Genomic DNA, 15751 nt, shown 5'->3' with positions numbered 1-15751 from the left:
CTCTAATTATTATTGCTCGTAGAGAAATCTGCATGTTATGGAAAGATCCAGCCCCCCCCACTACATGATAAATGGCTACAGTCTGCTCTAAAAACTGCACGGCTAGAGTTGGGGGCTATATATAATAGAAATACCATTGTTGGCTCCTACTTTGGGAATGGGCACTCGAGCTGAGGTTGGTATCCGACTCCATGTTTGTCCAATGATTACACCGAGCCCCGGGATAAAGGGGTAGCCAGGACGGCTTCGGGTGCAGCAAGGACCCCGACCCTGGGTGCACAAGAGAGAAAAGGGTTGTTGGTGTCTTTCTTTTGCAAGTACCAAAGGTGAGATGAGGACAAAAAAAAAAAAAAAAAAAAAAAAGAAAGTAAAAAGGAGATGCTAATCACCAACCCTCCACCAGTCCCTCCAACCCAGGTCCTAAAGGGGCTCGTCAGCCCACTCATGACTGAGTTCCCTCAGAAACTCGGGCTAGCCAATAGGGGTGCTCCAGCTGCGATGGCACCCAATCCTCCTCTTTCTGTGCCCTCAGGAACAAACAGATGCAGGCCCCCTGGGGACCAGAAAAGAAAGCTTGGCAAAGAATACATATGCACAGGGCAATAAAAAGAATACACAGAGCCACTGTGAAAATAGTTACCCAGTGGCAACGACAGCAGAAAGAAAAAGAGAGGGAATAAAACAGAGGGCAGCACAATCAGAGGATACACATGAGAGGAAACTCAAAAATTGAGACCAACACAAACACAAACACTCCTCCCCGTTGTAACTGGCCCATTGCCAGGAACAACGGAAGAGAAATATGCAGGGAGATGGCAACTGTGTCCCTCTGACGCTAGAGGCAACAAGATGATGCAACACTGGCCCAGCGCCAGAAGTGCACACCAGAGAGAGACACAGCCACTAACAGTGCCATCAGCAACAGCGTGGCGAAAAACCTAAAAATACACAGAGGACACATGTGTCAACAAAACACAAACAAAAGAACATTACCATGGTACCTTATCCTAACACCAAACATACAATATCATACCTGCACCTGCTGCAACCCAACCTGGAGGATATAAACCCTCAATATGTACTCACCGAGTGATGACTGGTCTGCTAAAGCGTACCGACCTCAGTTGCCACCAGGGGACCTGGGCGAAATGTCCTCCACCCCCATAGACCAGAGACTCTCTGCAGGCAAGACAAAGGTGTTGCAGAAGTTCGCCCTCCTTGGTCCTAGATACAGCCAAGCGCTGTGTAGCACCAGGGAGGGACTGCATGCATGGAATCGAGCAGAAGGACACCATCGCCGGTCTGGAGGGGTGGAGATGAGGACCAGAAACTACAAAGAGACCAAAATGCACATTAAAAGACAGCTGAGAGTCGGCAGCTGAGTCAGAGGCCAGAACGCAGAAAGAGCTCCGAAGCAGAAACAGAGTGAGTGGCGCTGAGCACGTTAAGAGGAAGTGAAGGAAATGTCACCAGCAGAATGGCGACACAGAGATATGGAAATTATCCGAGCTAGAAAAATGAGAACAAAGAAAGGAACGAGGACGGCCAGTATGATAGCCAAGAAGTACTTCGGTAAGCAACCAATGGAGATATAACAGAGACACACGGTCACCGGCCTAAGATGCATTGGCAGGGCAGTGAGAAAGGACCAAGAGAAAATGATACAGAAGGAGAGCTCTTAGAATCTGGTAAAAACAGTGCTATACAAATGTGCTGATAGAGACAGAGCAGGAGCCAAATACATACATGACACAGGCAACTAACGGTTAAGCACTGGTGTCGTCCTCCAACAGCCAGAGAGCGGAGATAGAGAAGACAAATTGAAATGCCATCACCTCAGGTCTCCGAGCTCCGAAGGGGTTGGAGTTCAGCAACCGGTGGCCGTCGAAGCTGGTCAGATGTTTTGGGGCTGCATTCTCCTCCAAATGTAGAAGCTGTAATAGAAATTATAAGGAATAATACAAATAACACAAGTCTCTCTCAGCACAACTGTTAGCAAGATTTATTGGGGAACAACAAATAATGCAAAAGTATGTGCAGCACGGAGGCAGACAATAAGTACTGAATGACCAAAGATGTGACATTGGTGACAGCTTTTATAGGCCAAAACCACAAAGGATGTGGCATCATCACATACATAGCACAAATTAAGCCCTAGTCATTTGACCAATTAGCAAGGGTCTGAAACAGTCGTATACCATGTAAGGTCCGAACCATACTGCTGCTGACCATGTGACACAAGTGGGCAGCTTCTGGGACTTTCAACTATAGTGTAAGATATAAGTCTGGTGCTTTTCCAGTTAATAATTGCAACATAATAGAAAGGACCAGACATATTGCAAAATGCGCCATGCTGAAATGTCTGGGTCTACGTGAGCATCTTCCCTGTCACGTATTATTCTTGATCAAACCTTGGGTTACAAAAGCTGTGTCTCTGAAGCAAATGGAAAAAGTACAAGCAGTTGTGTACTACTTTTTATGTCAACTTAGCAGGGCCTAAAAGCTTGCAGCATTTGGTATCATACAAGAAAGATGGCTTCTACAGTTCGAAAGAAGAAAAACCCTGAGCCAGGACGAGCATCTTACACTTGCCGTTTTTCACAACGGCATTGGGAGAGCTTAGTTCTGATATGAGATGGAGGCTTCCGTCCTTTTTCAGCCCCAGCAAGAAGTTGGAATACCAACCATGACTGATTTCCGGAACACTCTTTGTGTATCCTTTGGCTTAAAAAGTCAGCACTTCCTGTTGCAAGAGAGACAGATGGTCCTCCATCAGCCATTGTGAAGATAGTGGAGAGTGTGTAGGGTATTGAAGGAATGGCAAAGCATAACCCATCTAAACAATTTGCAGGACCCACGTATCCAAAGTTATCGCCTGCTACCTTGGCAGAAAATGTTGGATCCTGCCTGCGACAAAGTGGCTGTGTGTAGTCAAGGGCACGCTGGAGAGGCTTGGAGAGGGTGACAGCTAGGGGGTATGAAAGACTGGGCTGTCTGCTGTCCCTGTTGCCCTCGCCCTCCCCTATGGGTACTGAGGCAACAACCACAAAAGAGCTGTGGAGATTGCTGCACCTGTTGGCGGACTGAAAACGCTGTGGCTGTTGTGAGGGAGCAGAAAGGGCAGGGAACGCACTGTGGCACTGATATCTTTGAAGCGCACCAGCCCCGAATCTGCTTTATCTACAGTCCGGCGGCATTAAATGGCATGCCCATGAGTCTGGCCTGAACATCTTTAAAAATTTTCGTGAACCACATTCAGAGATGTCTGCGAATGACCACACGATTGCCAATAGCCCTGTAGAAGGAGACGGTGGTATCCAGTCCACAGCATATAATTAACTTGGCTGCATCACAAGAGTGAAGGGCCAAACTTGTAGAGGAGAAAATTCATACCAAAAGTCTCTATCCTCTTCGATTCCCTGTCAGGGTCAGTTCACTATGCTGGCCAAAGCCTGCACCACAAGGCCTTCAGGAGTGGGATGTTGAGTGAGAAAAGCTGGGTCCCCCGGAGTCACTTATTGATCCCATTTTTAACATGGACAGGAGTCGATTTCTTAGTTGCCTCTTTTAAAATACAGTGCAGAAGCGGCAGGAATTCACTGAATCAAAATTCCTGAGACACGAGATGCAGGCTCTGCTAGGTTCAGTGACAGAGAAGTGTCTTTCTCTATTTAGTATAATTGTTGATCTCGCCAGAGATTCACATCAATAAAATTAAATTGCAGAAACATGGCTGTTGAATTAAACTAAATCAAGCAATAAGAGAAGGGATATCGTTTTCTCCAATCAAAACATTGTACAACCCAAAGCAAAAACACATTTTCCAGTCAGGGGAAAACTACAGAAAGAAACATGGAAAAGAATTGTGAATATTGTGCCCGCAGACACATAAATCAGATCTTTTGATTCAACTTAATAAGCTTTGTGCTAGTGCCTATATGCATCTTTGAAATGGCCATGTGGCATATGCAATAACTGAGACCCCATAAGTGTGATCAAACTCTATGCTGCTCAGGCACAGATATGTTTTTCAACTGATCTTGCACATTATATAGTTTCTGATATTGGTAAAGGTCTTATTAATTTTTCTAAACATTTCATAATCAGAGTCAAGAAAACTTTGATAGAGGTCACGGCACATTGTCATACTTTCAAGGCACTACATAACACTGCCCAGCATACCTCAATCTCAATTGCTTGCACAAAACTTGCAGACACCTCCGGTCATAGGGACTCCTAATCACACAAATCCCACACATACCGAAAACTAGATCCGGCAGTCAAGCCTTCTCCTCCATCGCTCTATGATCTATAAGGGTCGCCTTCTCACTTATGATTTCCGCATGACGCTGAAGATATGGCTTTTCCACTAGTGAGTCTACGTGTGCCTAGACTCACACCAGCTCACTGCCAGGATACGCTCCCAGGTACAGTGGACTCTAGAAATCAGCATAACATAAGACCGCTACAGCAAGGGATGTTATTTGTAATAATGCCACACCAATGTCAGAAAAAAACGCCACCTTTAATGGTTGTCTGCTTCAAATAAACCCTATTTACACAATTATTTGAATACATTCATAGTTTACATGGCAGGTGCTTGAGAAATACTTTAGATCTAAATAAAACCGCAAGAGATGATCTCTGGATGTCTATTTTTTTATTTATTACTTTAAACGCTAGCTAAATCCTGTCCTGCTTTGATTTACTTTCTTGAGCAAGAGAATATGTGGAATTTTGCCAAAAGCTGTTGCAAATAGAACTGAATTTGTTGCCTTAAAGATATTAATGAGTCCTTAGTTCTGGGTTGGAGGAAGATTTAAGATTTCAGAGACACATTTTCAATGTTAACTCCAGCACACTTACCAGACATCACGTTGTTTCAAAGCAATACCCCGATCTTCTCTGAAATATCACTTTTACTTTGTAAAATAATTGTTTTGCACCATGCCCAACTCCGTTCAGTGAACGATCTCTTGATTTGAAAGCGGTTCTTTTGTAAATTATTTAATTAAGTGTTCAATTTAATTTTATGAATAACAGTGACTGTACAGTGTGTAACATGCCACACAGTTCTCAACACACAACACTTCATCGCTAAAATGGAATCCCTTCACTGATCTGCCTTGCGACTTGCTCATCAGAAGACTCCTCTTTTGCCTTCTCACGATCCTTGTTCCAGTCTTTTAGGCCTTCTGGTAGTGAGGTGTCCTCGTCTAAACTCCCTGTTCCTTCTACAAATTCTTCGTAAGTGGATTTTTCTGCAAATGGCCTTGGGCCCAGTAGTTCAACCATGTCACTTTTATCCAGTACCTCTTTTTCCAGTAACCGTAGAGCGACCTGCAAAACATGAAAAGGTGCAATTTAGAGTAAAACAAACTCTCAGTGCAGTCAGAAATACCCTCCAAAACCATATTACAAGATCAAAACAGTTATGTGTTCAACAAACAGTGACTTGCAAGACCGAGGGAATGCTCCGTGAAGGCTAAACTAAATAAAAGATAACTAAAAACTAAATGAGAACACATATTGGCATATTGGTGTCACTGGCCTCCCACCTTCACCATTATACTGGCTGGAAAGTGTGTGCAAATGTGAGAAATGTGTTTGGTGGGCTTGGTCTGGCCTCGAGATGTGCGTGATGGCCATTTCTGTGTGTATCATGCACTCACTTACAACAAGCATTTACAATGCAATGGTCTCGGCATTATTAAAGGTAGAGCTATTGGCATTGCTCATGACATTTTTTTTAAACATAAATAAATGGTATTGTCATTTACAATGGCAATAGGTGAGCATTAGAGAGTAGTAGAGAGGACACATTCATTTTGTTAGGCACGGGGAGGGGGTCAGGAGCTCACGCACAAGCCACGAGGGGGGGAGGGGGTCAGGAGCTCACGCACAAACCACGAGGGGGTCAGGAGCTCACGCACAAGCCACGAGGGGGGAGGGTGAGGAGCTTACGCAAGAGCTCACGCACAAGCCACGAGAAATTGGTAATTGAAATTCTTAGACAAAATATTCAGATTGCAATTGATGCTGGTAACGCTGTTTTCGAAGCAGCTAATCTGCGATTACAGCCGTTTAAAGTAATTCATAGATAGTATTATACACCAATGAGATTACATTGTGAGAGATTCAGGTTTATTCCAAATGTCCCCCAATGCTAAATTGAGCAAGTGGATTACATTTGCACATTTCTGAACTATAATAAACTAACTTGTTTCTGGGCGGAGGTAACCAAAGCAGTTTGGACAGGAGTACAATTTGGTTATCTAGGCTCAGAATATTGTCCTTGGAACAGGTGCATAATCCTGTGGCACTGTTTTCTTTTACAGCAATCTGTACGGCTAGGTTATGTATTGCCCAGGAGTGTATCAGCACTATTCTACCGAACATAGATAAGTGGTGGGGTCAGCTCTGGAATTATTATGAATTGGAAAGAGTAGCCCAGGTATTAAGTGGGGGAGAAGGAAGAACACCATTTGAAATATAACATGGGGACCAATGGCCTAACTTGGGAGCAGACACTACTTTATTCGTTTTCACCTAAATGCTTAAATGCATATTCTCTCTACACACATACCCAATACAAGCATAATAATATGCATACCGACATTCAAACCCATTGACACCCCTACTCATAAATCCAATACCCACATGCCTTTATATATACACATTAACAGGCTTACTAACATACATGCCAGCCAACAACGCACACAAACATATCTACTCACGGGCATCTCTAGTGAGGGGCCCAATGGGGCCTGTTGCCCAGCTCTATTTGTCTTGCCTTCCTCCCCTGTGCCCCCTCCCACCATGGTTAGTAATTTTACCAGGAGGCCACAGAAAAAAACAAAAAACAAGAAGACACTGTACCTTGCCACACACATTAATGTCTCCTACTACACTCAATTGAAAGCAGAGATGTTTGTTTTAATTGTTTACATTTGAGGTTGCATGATTGTTTATAAATGTATTCCAATTGTAAATATGCACACACATAAAATGTGAGATTTAAAATGTATGCGTGTATGTGTGCATATCTCCTGTGTAGATGGCCACACCAGTTTTATCTGTGGCACAATCTGTTACACGCCTTAAAATAAGCTTGAAGAGATGCTGAGGGTACCCGCATGCATACACACTAATACGCATACCTACATTTATGCTAACACATTACAATGTGCAAATCTACAGTATAGTAACACGCATACTTACATACGCACATATATAAATCATACATATACCTACTCAGTCACTAACGTGCAAACCTACATCCTTGCTGAAGCGCATATCCACACGCACCAAAGCGAGCACAGACCACACATATTAATACATACTAACACACAGAAACCCATACACTCACGCATAGTCACAGAAACACACACTCATACTTATTCACGCATGCACACCTGCATCAATACCTACACATATACACATACACCAACACACGTACCCACATTTACACTCATACAAACACATCCCGATACATTGGCGCACACATACCCCAGCCACATACACACTCATTCACACACATGACTCCTTAGTGGCACACACATACCTATTGCAACACCCGACACAAACATATACTGAGTGAAACACACGGTCACACTCACATGGCCACGCGCCTGTCTCACATACATAATGGTAGTAAGGCGGGGAGGTGTTAAGAAGAACCAGGCCCGGTGACCATTCCATAGACATACTCAAGGCTGAGGGGGCGGGCTATTGTCTCAAGACGTTTTCTGTCCCTTGATCCTGGCAGGTCCCTCGGGATGACGCGGGGCCGAGCACAAAGGACGCCCCCTCCCACACACAAACACACACTGTGGCTGGGGGATGCACAGCGCCACCTCTCTGTTGGAACTTGGCCGCTTCACTAGAGAAATCTCTCACCTACTCCCGTCAGAAACACCCCTCTAGAGAGCTCTCCAAAGGACCTGCTCCCCAGCCTCTGACACAGATGGAAACAGGGGAGGGGAGCGAACGGGACATAGAAAGGAGAGAGGAAGGAAGAGGTGGCAGAGAGAGGGAAATTAAGAGAGAGCGTGCGAGAGAAAGAGGAGGGGAGTGGGAGAGAAAGAGGGAGCGAAGGAGAGAAATGCGGGGGAGAGGAAACTAGGGGGGGAGAGAGAGTGTTGGTGGCAGAGAAATAAGGCGCAAAGAGAGAGAGAAAAAAAGCTCAAGAGCGGAAGAGGGGCTCCCCGATATATACCCAAAGATTCTGAACAAAAGATTTTTTCCCATTAAATGCATATTTATTCGCTTCAATAATTGGATAATTCAAAATATCATAACCCGGCAAGAAATAAACCATTGTTTCATGAGGAGATTTCACGCGTCTTACAACTTTCCTTTAAAGAGTTGTCTATTGTAACTGCAACGATGGGGCTGGGCACGTTTGAAATGATAAAATTGTAAATGATGAAAGGAGGAGCGTTGCCGCAGTATGTCAGTGGTGCGCGTGAGCCTGGGCGCTGGTGCGGTCCTCCTTACCGGTGGGTGGGTCATTGGCGTCCAGATCCTGTCGAACCCTGATCTTGTACCGCGGCCACTTCTTTTCTCGTCACGAGGCGGCCTCCGACGCAGACCACAAAGGAACCTGCAGAATTTACAGCCGCCGGGGCAGTCAGATCTGAAACCCGTGGCGAGAAGTGAAACTGCATCCAGGCGCTAGCGTGCCGCGAAAACAACAGCAAGAGACACCCTTTCACCAGATGTATGAAACAAGCGGCAATACGGTCCCCAAGTGCGGGACGTACCCAGCCGAAGTATGAACAAGTGCGGGACGTACCCAGCCGAAGTATGAACAAGAAAAACTGCACAATCGGGGGCAGAAGAAAAGTTACCTGTGGCAGCAAGGCTGTTCTGGCCAACAATGGCAGCCGCAAGGTTCCGAAATTTTTTGGATTCGGGGGCGTGTTTTGCTGTCCTGAGTGACGGACGACGTCACGAGCTAAAGAACAGCAAAACTTACGCCCTCGAATCCGAAAGAGACGGGGCTTGTTTGGAGTGACTCCCTTCTCTTCCAATGGCTGGCCTCCGTTTAGGAAGCCAGCCAATGGAAGCGAACGGAGCAGAGAGGCGGGTTTAAACTGCCCTACTCCAAAACATAAGATCTCCGGACCGGAAGCTGCGCTTTGCGCAGCTTATAGGTCCCTCGACCTAAAAAGGGCACCACCATACCGGTACATCAGAATGAACTGGCTAGTTGCGTAATACTCTTTCTCCTTTGTAAGGGAAGGAAGAGCAATTGACAATCGGAATATGGAAGAAATTGTTACTCGCTGTATCACAGTTCCCTGTCCACAATATTACGCTCCTTGACACTGCTCACAACAATGTCACAAATCTACACCCTGAAAAAGTATTTTTTTGAAATGTAAGAAAAGTCCATGCAACACACCATGTTAGGGCGCCATTTTCTCTAGTACCTTTCTTATAAGATATTTGCTTGGGATGATGCACTTTGATATGCTGAGGATTTTACTTTTTGACTTTAATACTTTAAGCCCAAATCCACCACCTAAATACACTTCTAAAGCCCCCCCCCCGCCATCAGGCGAGGCACTTAGAGACTCATAGGGTGTCAGACAAAATCCAGTGCAAGTCCAGTTGCCACTAGGCAGCTGGTCAGTTGCAGGAAAGGCCTCTTATAGCTTGCTGTATCCCTGTGACTTGAACAGGAGGTCAGCCACATGATCCTTGGCGTCTACCTCTTTGTCCTTACAAGAGGGAGAACATTCCCAGTCTCCTAGGCTCTTCTCAGACCTCACACAGCAGGTTACGTCCTCTTCTGCTCTGCAGATCCAGGGGTGTTTCAAGTGAGTGCCTGGAGATGCCATATTTATGCGCCTGGCATAACTTAACTGGTAGGAATGACCCCTGGGTAAGCCCTACATAATGTGGTAAAGGTTTTGGGGCTACCCCCAATCTACTTTGGGCATTTTCAATCTGGCTGCTGTCGTTGGCCACACTAAACTTGGGTTCTGAGGGCTTGGTGTGTGTGTGTGTAAGGAGTGTACTGTGGTGATCCTAGTGTCCTCCCACATGTAATGCCAACATTCAGTTTGAGGCAATTCCTGTACCCCTGGTAACCCAGAGACAGACGTCTGGTAGAACAAAGCAGCAACCAGACAGTAGATGCACAAACTGTATTGACATCAGGCTCTCGCCCACTGAGGTAATATGTAAAACCACAGCAGACCTGTCAACCTGATTTGGACACTCCAGCAGGGTTTGACACTGTGATGTAAACAAGAGACCCACTGTGACTGAGGCTGGTCTGGCTGGGGAGACAAAAGAAGGGTGCAGGCCTGGGTGTTCGCTATATCTGCTTGTGACAGAGTAAGCCTCTTTGAAGTTAATAACGTTCCTGGATCCAGCCTACAGACCACACTGTCAAGGGTACAAAAACACCTATCCATACCTAAGGTATTTTGTCCCTATTCTGGGAGCAAGCTCACATCTATTAAAACGCTATTTACTAGCTGACATAAACAGAGTTTAAATGCGAATAGGCCTCCAGAGGCTTAGGCAGCTAAAGGTTACCTTTCTAAAAGTGGCTTTGCCTTAATAGTGCAATTGTTGTTAAAACAAACATCGATTGGTAGGCCAGTCTCTTCCATTTAGCATATAATACTTTTATGAACTTGGGCCACTTCCTTGCAAGTAGGAAAGGAGCAAAAATCACACCCATTTTGATGAAAAACAATCCTTCTGACCCACAAAAATTATGGGCAAATTGGCCTAATTGACATGTGAACTAAAATATTTGTGAGCAGATCCCCCAATATTTGAAGGATTGAATTCACACTAATGAGTTAATACCCATTAAGCAAGGGGGCTTCAAAGAGGTGCATTCAACTATCGATCATTGCTTTAGGTCTAGGCAATGGGACAGAAAGTAATAGAAACGAGAGGGAACTTTTTTTTTTTATTTAGCCGATTTTCGATTGGCCTTTGACATGGCCAATAGGGGGAAATAAAGAGAAAAATTAAGGGTATGAATATCCAGAGAAGGTTATTAGCTGTTTTAAAAGAACTTCACCAATTAAACTGTGCCAAGGTTGAGCCAAATATTAATAGAGCTCTCTCAAGGAAAATACCAATTAAAAATGGACTAAAGGAAGGGGGATGTGTCCTTGCTCCTACTCTATTCACAATATACCATGCTAATTTGCTAGGTATTTTACAGAATACAGACTCATTTTCTCCTATGATGGGGGAACAGCACATACCCTGCCTAGTATATGTGGATGACCTTGTTAGTCTAGATGGGACTTAGGTGGGTTTTAAAGAAAACAATATGCTTTTAATATCTGTAAGGCAAATGATGTAACAAGAAATATAGAGAAAAATATATATTGGTGATAGGAGAAAAAGCAAGCCTGTTATATAGCCCATTGGGGATATGGTTGACGGAGAAACCCACTCCTGTAAATATCTTGATATGCTGCTCAACAAAAAACTACATTGAAAAATACACTTGGACACTGTAAAAGGTTGAGCACTAAAATCTGTGGGAGAATTTAGAAATTTAAAAGAGACTTTGGTGGCTCCTCAGTAATCCCAGAGTTCACTGCATATAATTCATGGTCCCTCCATGAATGCAATATGAGGCAGATATTGTAGGCTTGGGTACAAGGAAAGATTTGGGGTAACATAGGGGTAAGTGTCTTAAAACCCTATTAGGTCTCCCTTCATGTGCCATGACACACACAATTAGAGTAGAAGCGGGTGTGAATGCTTGGAACACTATTGTAGCAAACTAAACATTTTGGTTCTGGTGCAAACAGCTAGTGGGCTCGAAATTAAAAGTATCATTGCTTTGTATGAAGTAAACCTGTCAGTGACTTACGTTGGGCAAGAGATTTTAGGGGCTGTCTCAAAAGCCTGACACACGCCTTTAACAAATCTTTTAATGTGATGCACCCTTACCTTTAACCTAAAAGGAGTGAAAATAAAAGAGTGCTGTAGAATTGAGGGCAAGGGATTAGAGATCTTATTTCACAGAATTTGAATTCTCCAGCGTGTATACATTAATGGATTGGTTATATTTTAATATAATTAGAGGAGGAGGCTTTTAAAACCAGTTCTACTCAAGGATGGTGTAAAGAATACGAAGGAAGCTATACGAGTTTTATATGATATGCAATTCATGGATGCAATCAGTGCAGTGGGTAGGTTTTTATTGGCCTGATCAGTTTAGCCAGTGTTGACAAATACACAGTTTTTATTGGATTTTAAATGTAACCAGCTTTTTTAAGTTGGCATATATTTTAGGATGATATTTGTAGATATTTTAGAGGAAGTTTAAAACCTATTTTTGAATTGTTATGAGATATATGTATTTATTGGGTTGCATAGGGTCAGAATACGAACGTTTAAGTAATTCAAATGCCATATGCATGGAATATTATTTTATTGTTTATTAGACCATGGTCTAAATAAACTTTACTACTTGACATTTTCTTAATAGTTATTGCAAATCAGATTTTACCATTAAATTTGATTTGAAATAGCTATTAAAAGCAGTCCCTCAATTAGACTTCTAGATGCTTCCAAACTGAAAATTAACATAATATAAGACTGTTTTCTTAACAAAAACCAAGTTTTTAGCTTTTACAGCCTTTTCACTGTAAGAACATACTTAACATTAAACTTTTACATCTCCTACTTTTAAATACCATGCAATGGTAGTAAGGCCTACTCAGGGGTGACCTACTAATACTTAAAAGGAAGGTTTAGGGCTTTCGAAAGGGGTTATTTTGACAGGTTGAATTAGCAGTTTAGGTTTAAATCATTTTTATTGAAGCAGCACAAAGAGACAAGACATACATTGCATAGGTGATGCGGATCTGCAAAGGCTAGTGGCTCGCTTGCGACGCAGTGGTCTTCCTGGAGACTGTCCAGAAGCAATCCAACCAGTAGAGTGAGACCGATATAGACAGTGCTGCAAAAAAGGAGAAAACTTCCCCTAAAAAATGCCCCCCACCCCCCGAACTCCCAACTCCCCATCGCCTCCCCCCGTCCAGTGCTCAGGCCTATCCTATCCCACGTTTCCTGGTCCCAGTCACGGAGGAACCTCCTGTGTGGGGCATATTCAGGGATCCTCCCCTTTAGGTGTGGTGAGGCGTAATAGGCGAAGATATGTCGGGCAGGTGATTTCTCTAAATTCAGTGGCCAGCAGGGAGTGGAATGGCTGCCAAAGTTCATCAAACTGGTCTATATCTCCAGCCAGGGTAAGGGATAACTTCTCCATTCCCAGTACATGCCATAGCCTGTGTAACCACCCCGTAAGGGACGGGATGGTGGCAGTGCGCCAATGTGTAAGGATATTCTGCACCGCAGAGCCCAGTGCGATAGCAATCTGACGTCCCCTACGGGAGCGTAAGGGGTATGTTAGTCGGTTAGGGAGCCCTAGGAGGATGTAGGCGGGGAAGCGAGGCAGCTCAGTCCGAAAATGAGTGTCAATTTCATCTAGCACCTGTTTCCAATAGGAGTGTAAGAGTAGGCAGTCCCACAAAATGTGTGATAATGTGCCTATGTGCCCACATTCCCGCCAACAGGTGTCGGCCTTGCTGCGGTCCATCTCCCGTATTCGTTCTGGGGTATAGTACCAGTATGTAGATACCTTGGTAAGTGTTTCCGTAAGTCCCGTGTGGTATGCTGAGTGTTGGGCTCTGTATGAGATCTGTTCCCATTCTTTATGGCTCAATGACCTACCTAGTTCCCGTTCCCAGCGGTCCCTACCTGGGTTATGAAGGTGTGTGGGTGGTGGTTGCAGAAATTTATAAAGATCGGATATCAACTTGGCGTCCGAAGTGCGGGATATAAGCCATTGTTCGTAAGGAAGAAGTTTCCTATCCGCCGTGTCTCTCACTTGAGGGTGTAGGGCCCAGTGGCAGACCTGCATGTAGCGCAGCCGATCTGTCTCAGGCAGTGTATATTCCTGTTTAAAGAGGGAGAAGGGAATGACGCCCTCTGGACCATACATATGGTAAAGAAAATGACACCCCGCGGGTCGCCAGTGTGTAAAGGCCCCCTTTTCTAGCCCTGGAGTGAAATCTGGGTTATCGACCAGTGGAGTAAGTGGGGAAGGGAAGGTGGTGAGCTCGTGCAAGGCGTTGGTGGCATCCCATACCTTCAGAGGTACCCTTGTGACAAAGGAGGCATACAAGTTGGGGGGTCGATGGGCTTTGCGTAGGAAGGGTATTTCCTGGAGTGGGCGCCCTGCCACCGCCTGATCTTGAAAGAGCCAGTGCTTGTCCGACTCCAATTTGCTCCATTCTACTAAGTACCGCAGCTGTGCTGCCTGAAAGTATTTGCGCAGGTCTGGTATCCCCAGCCCACCGGCTTCCGGGGCCAACGTGGATAGAGTCCTCTTTAGTCTGGGCTTCCGGCCCTGCCAGATAAAGCGTGAAAGGTCTGCCCTTGTCTGCTGAATCCAGCCTATCGGCGGCTGTAGGGGTAGTGCTCGAAATAGGTAGAGAATTTGGGGGAGAACGGTCATCTTGACTGCGGCAATTCTGCCCAGCCAAGAAAGGGTGCCATGCTTCCAGCGTCTCAACTCTTCCTGTATTTTCCCGCAAAGTGCGGCATAGTTGGCCGTCACCATGGCCGGTAGGGTGGAGGCTAGCCGAATCCCCAGGTATGGTACAAGACCTGACGACCATTGTAAGGGGAATAGGTCCTGTAAGTAAGTTCTGGTAGCCGGAGCAAGGGAAAGATCCAGAGCTACCGATTTGTCCAAGTTAATTTTGAATCCCGCCACCCTTGTGAAGATGTCTATCTCCGCAATGCAGGCCGGTAGGGCCGTTCGCGGATTCTCTAGGGATAGTATGACATCGTCCGCGTAGAGACTGATGGTGTGGGTGAAGCCGCCGAACTTCACCCCCGTTGCTGCAGGCGTCTGGCGGATCCGCTGGGCGAATGGCTCTATGTATAAGGCAAAGAGTAGGGGCGACAACGGGCACCCCTGTCTCATGCCTCTCTCAATGGGGAAGCTCTGTGAGTTGCAACCGTTCACTCTCACCACCGCCGTGGGGAATTTGTAACAGTTGAATACAAATGAGCGAAATTTTTCCGCAATACAGACTTTCGCAAGGACTCGTTCTAGGTACGGCCAGTGTACCCGGTCGAACGCCTTCTCAGCGTCAACTGCCAGCAACAACCTCTCTCCGGGCACTCTGGAAGCTTTTTCTATGAGATGGACGATCCTTTTGGTGTTGTCCACCGTTTGCCGTCCGGGGATAAACCCCGCCTGGTCCGGTTCCACAAGGCCCGGCAAGTGGGGGGCCAGTCAGGCTGCTAGAATCCCAGTATATAACTTAAGATCCACATTGAGAAGTGATATCGGCCTGTAGGAGCCGCACTTGGTCCTATCCTTTCCCGGCTTGGGGATGACCGTGAGGGATGCTCGCAGAAGGTCAGGCGGAATGGCGCCCGGTGCGGAAAAGGAGTTGAAAAGGCGAGTGAGGATCGGCGCTAGCGTTGTGCAAAATGTTTTGTAAAACAGGGATGTGTAGCCATCCGGCCCTGGTGCTTTCCCATGCTTGAGCTTGGCAATGGCGGAGATCACTTCCTCAATGCGGATGTCTCTGTCTAGTTGGTCCGCCTGCGAGGGGGTCAAGGAGGGGAGAGTGACCGAGTCAAGGTATTCCGTAGCTGTGGGGTAGTCCACCGGACCACCCGCATAAAGAGCTGCATAGAAGCTGCGGAAGGTGTCCGCTATATGAGTATCTTC

General features: G+C 45.5%; 1 protein-coding gene across 2 annotated transcripts in view; it reads right to left on the bottom strand.

The window, feature by feature from the left end:
- Positions 1–4506: 4506 nt before the first annotated feature.
- The window catches only part of AFG3L2 (AFG3 like matrix AAA peptidase subunit 2), a 217583-nt gene continuing 206338 nt past the window's right edge, over positions 4507–15751 (bottom strand). For both annotated transcript variants that reach the window (XM_078687596.1, XM_078687597.1), the window contains one exon: positions 4507–5340. In XM_078687596.1, the coding sequence (XP_078543722.1) occupies positions 5098–5340 (243 nt within the window). In that variant the 3' untranslated portion in view covers positions 4507–5097. The remainder of the gene's footprint in view (positions 5341–15751) is intronic.

The sequence above is a fragment of the Lissotriton helveticus genome, chromosome 4_1 (assembly GCF_964261635.1).
Source record: "Lissotriton helveticus chromosome 4_1, aLisHel1.1, whole genome shotgun sequence".
NCBI classification, from domain to species: Eukaryota; Metazoa; Chordata; class Amphibia; order Caudata; family Salamandridae; genus Lissotriton; species Lissotriton helveticus.
Note: the sequence above shows the minus strand (reverse complement) of the source record. Positions and strands in the feature narration are given on the sequence as shown.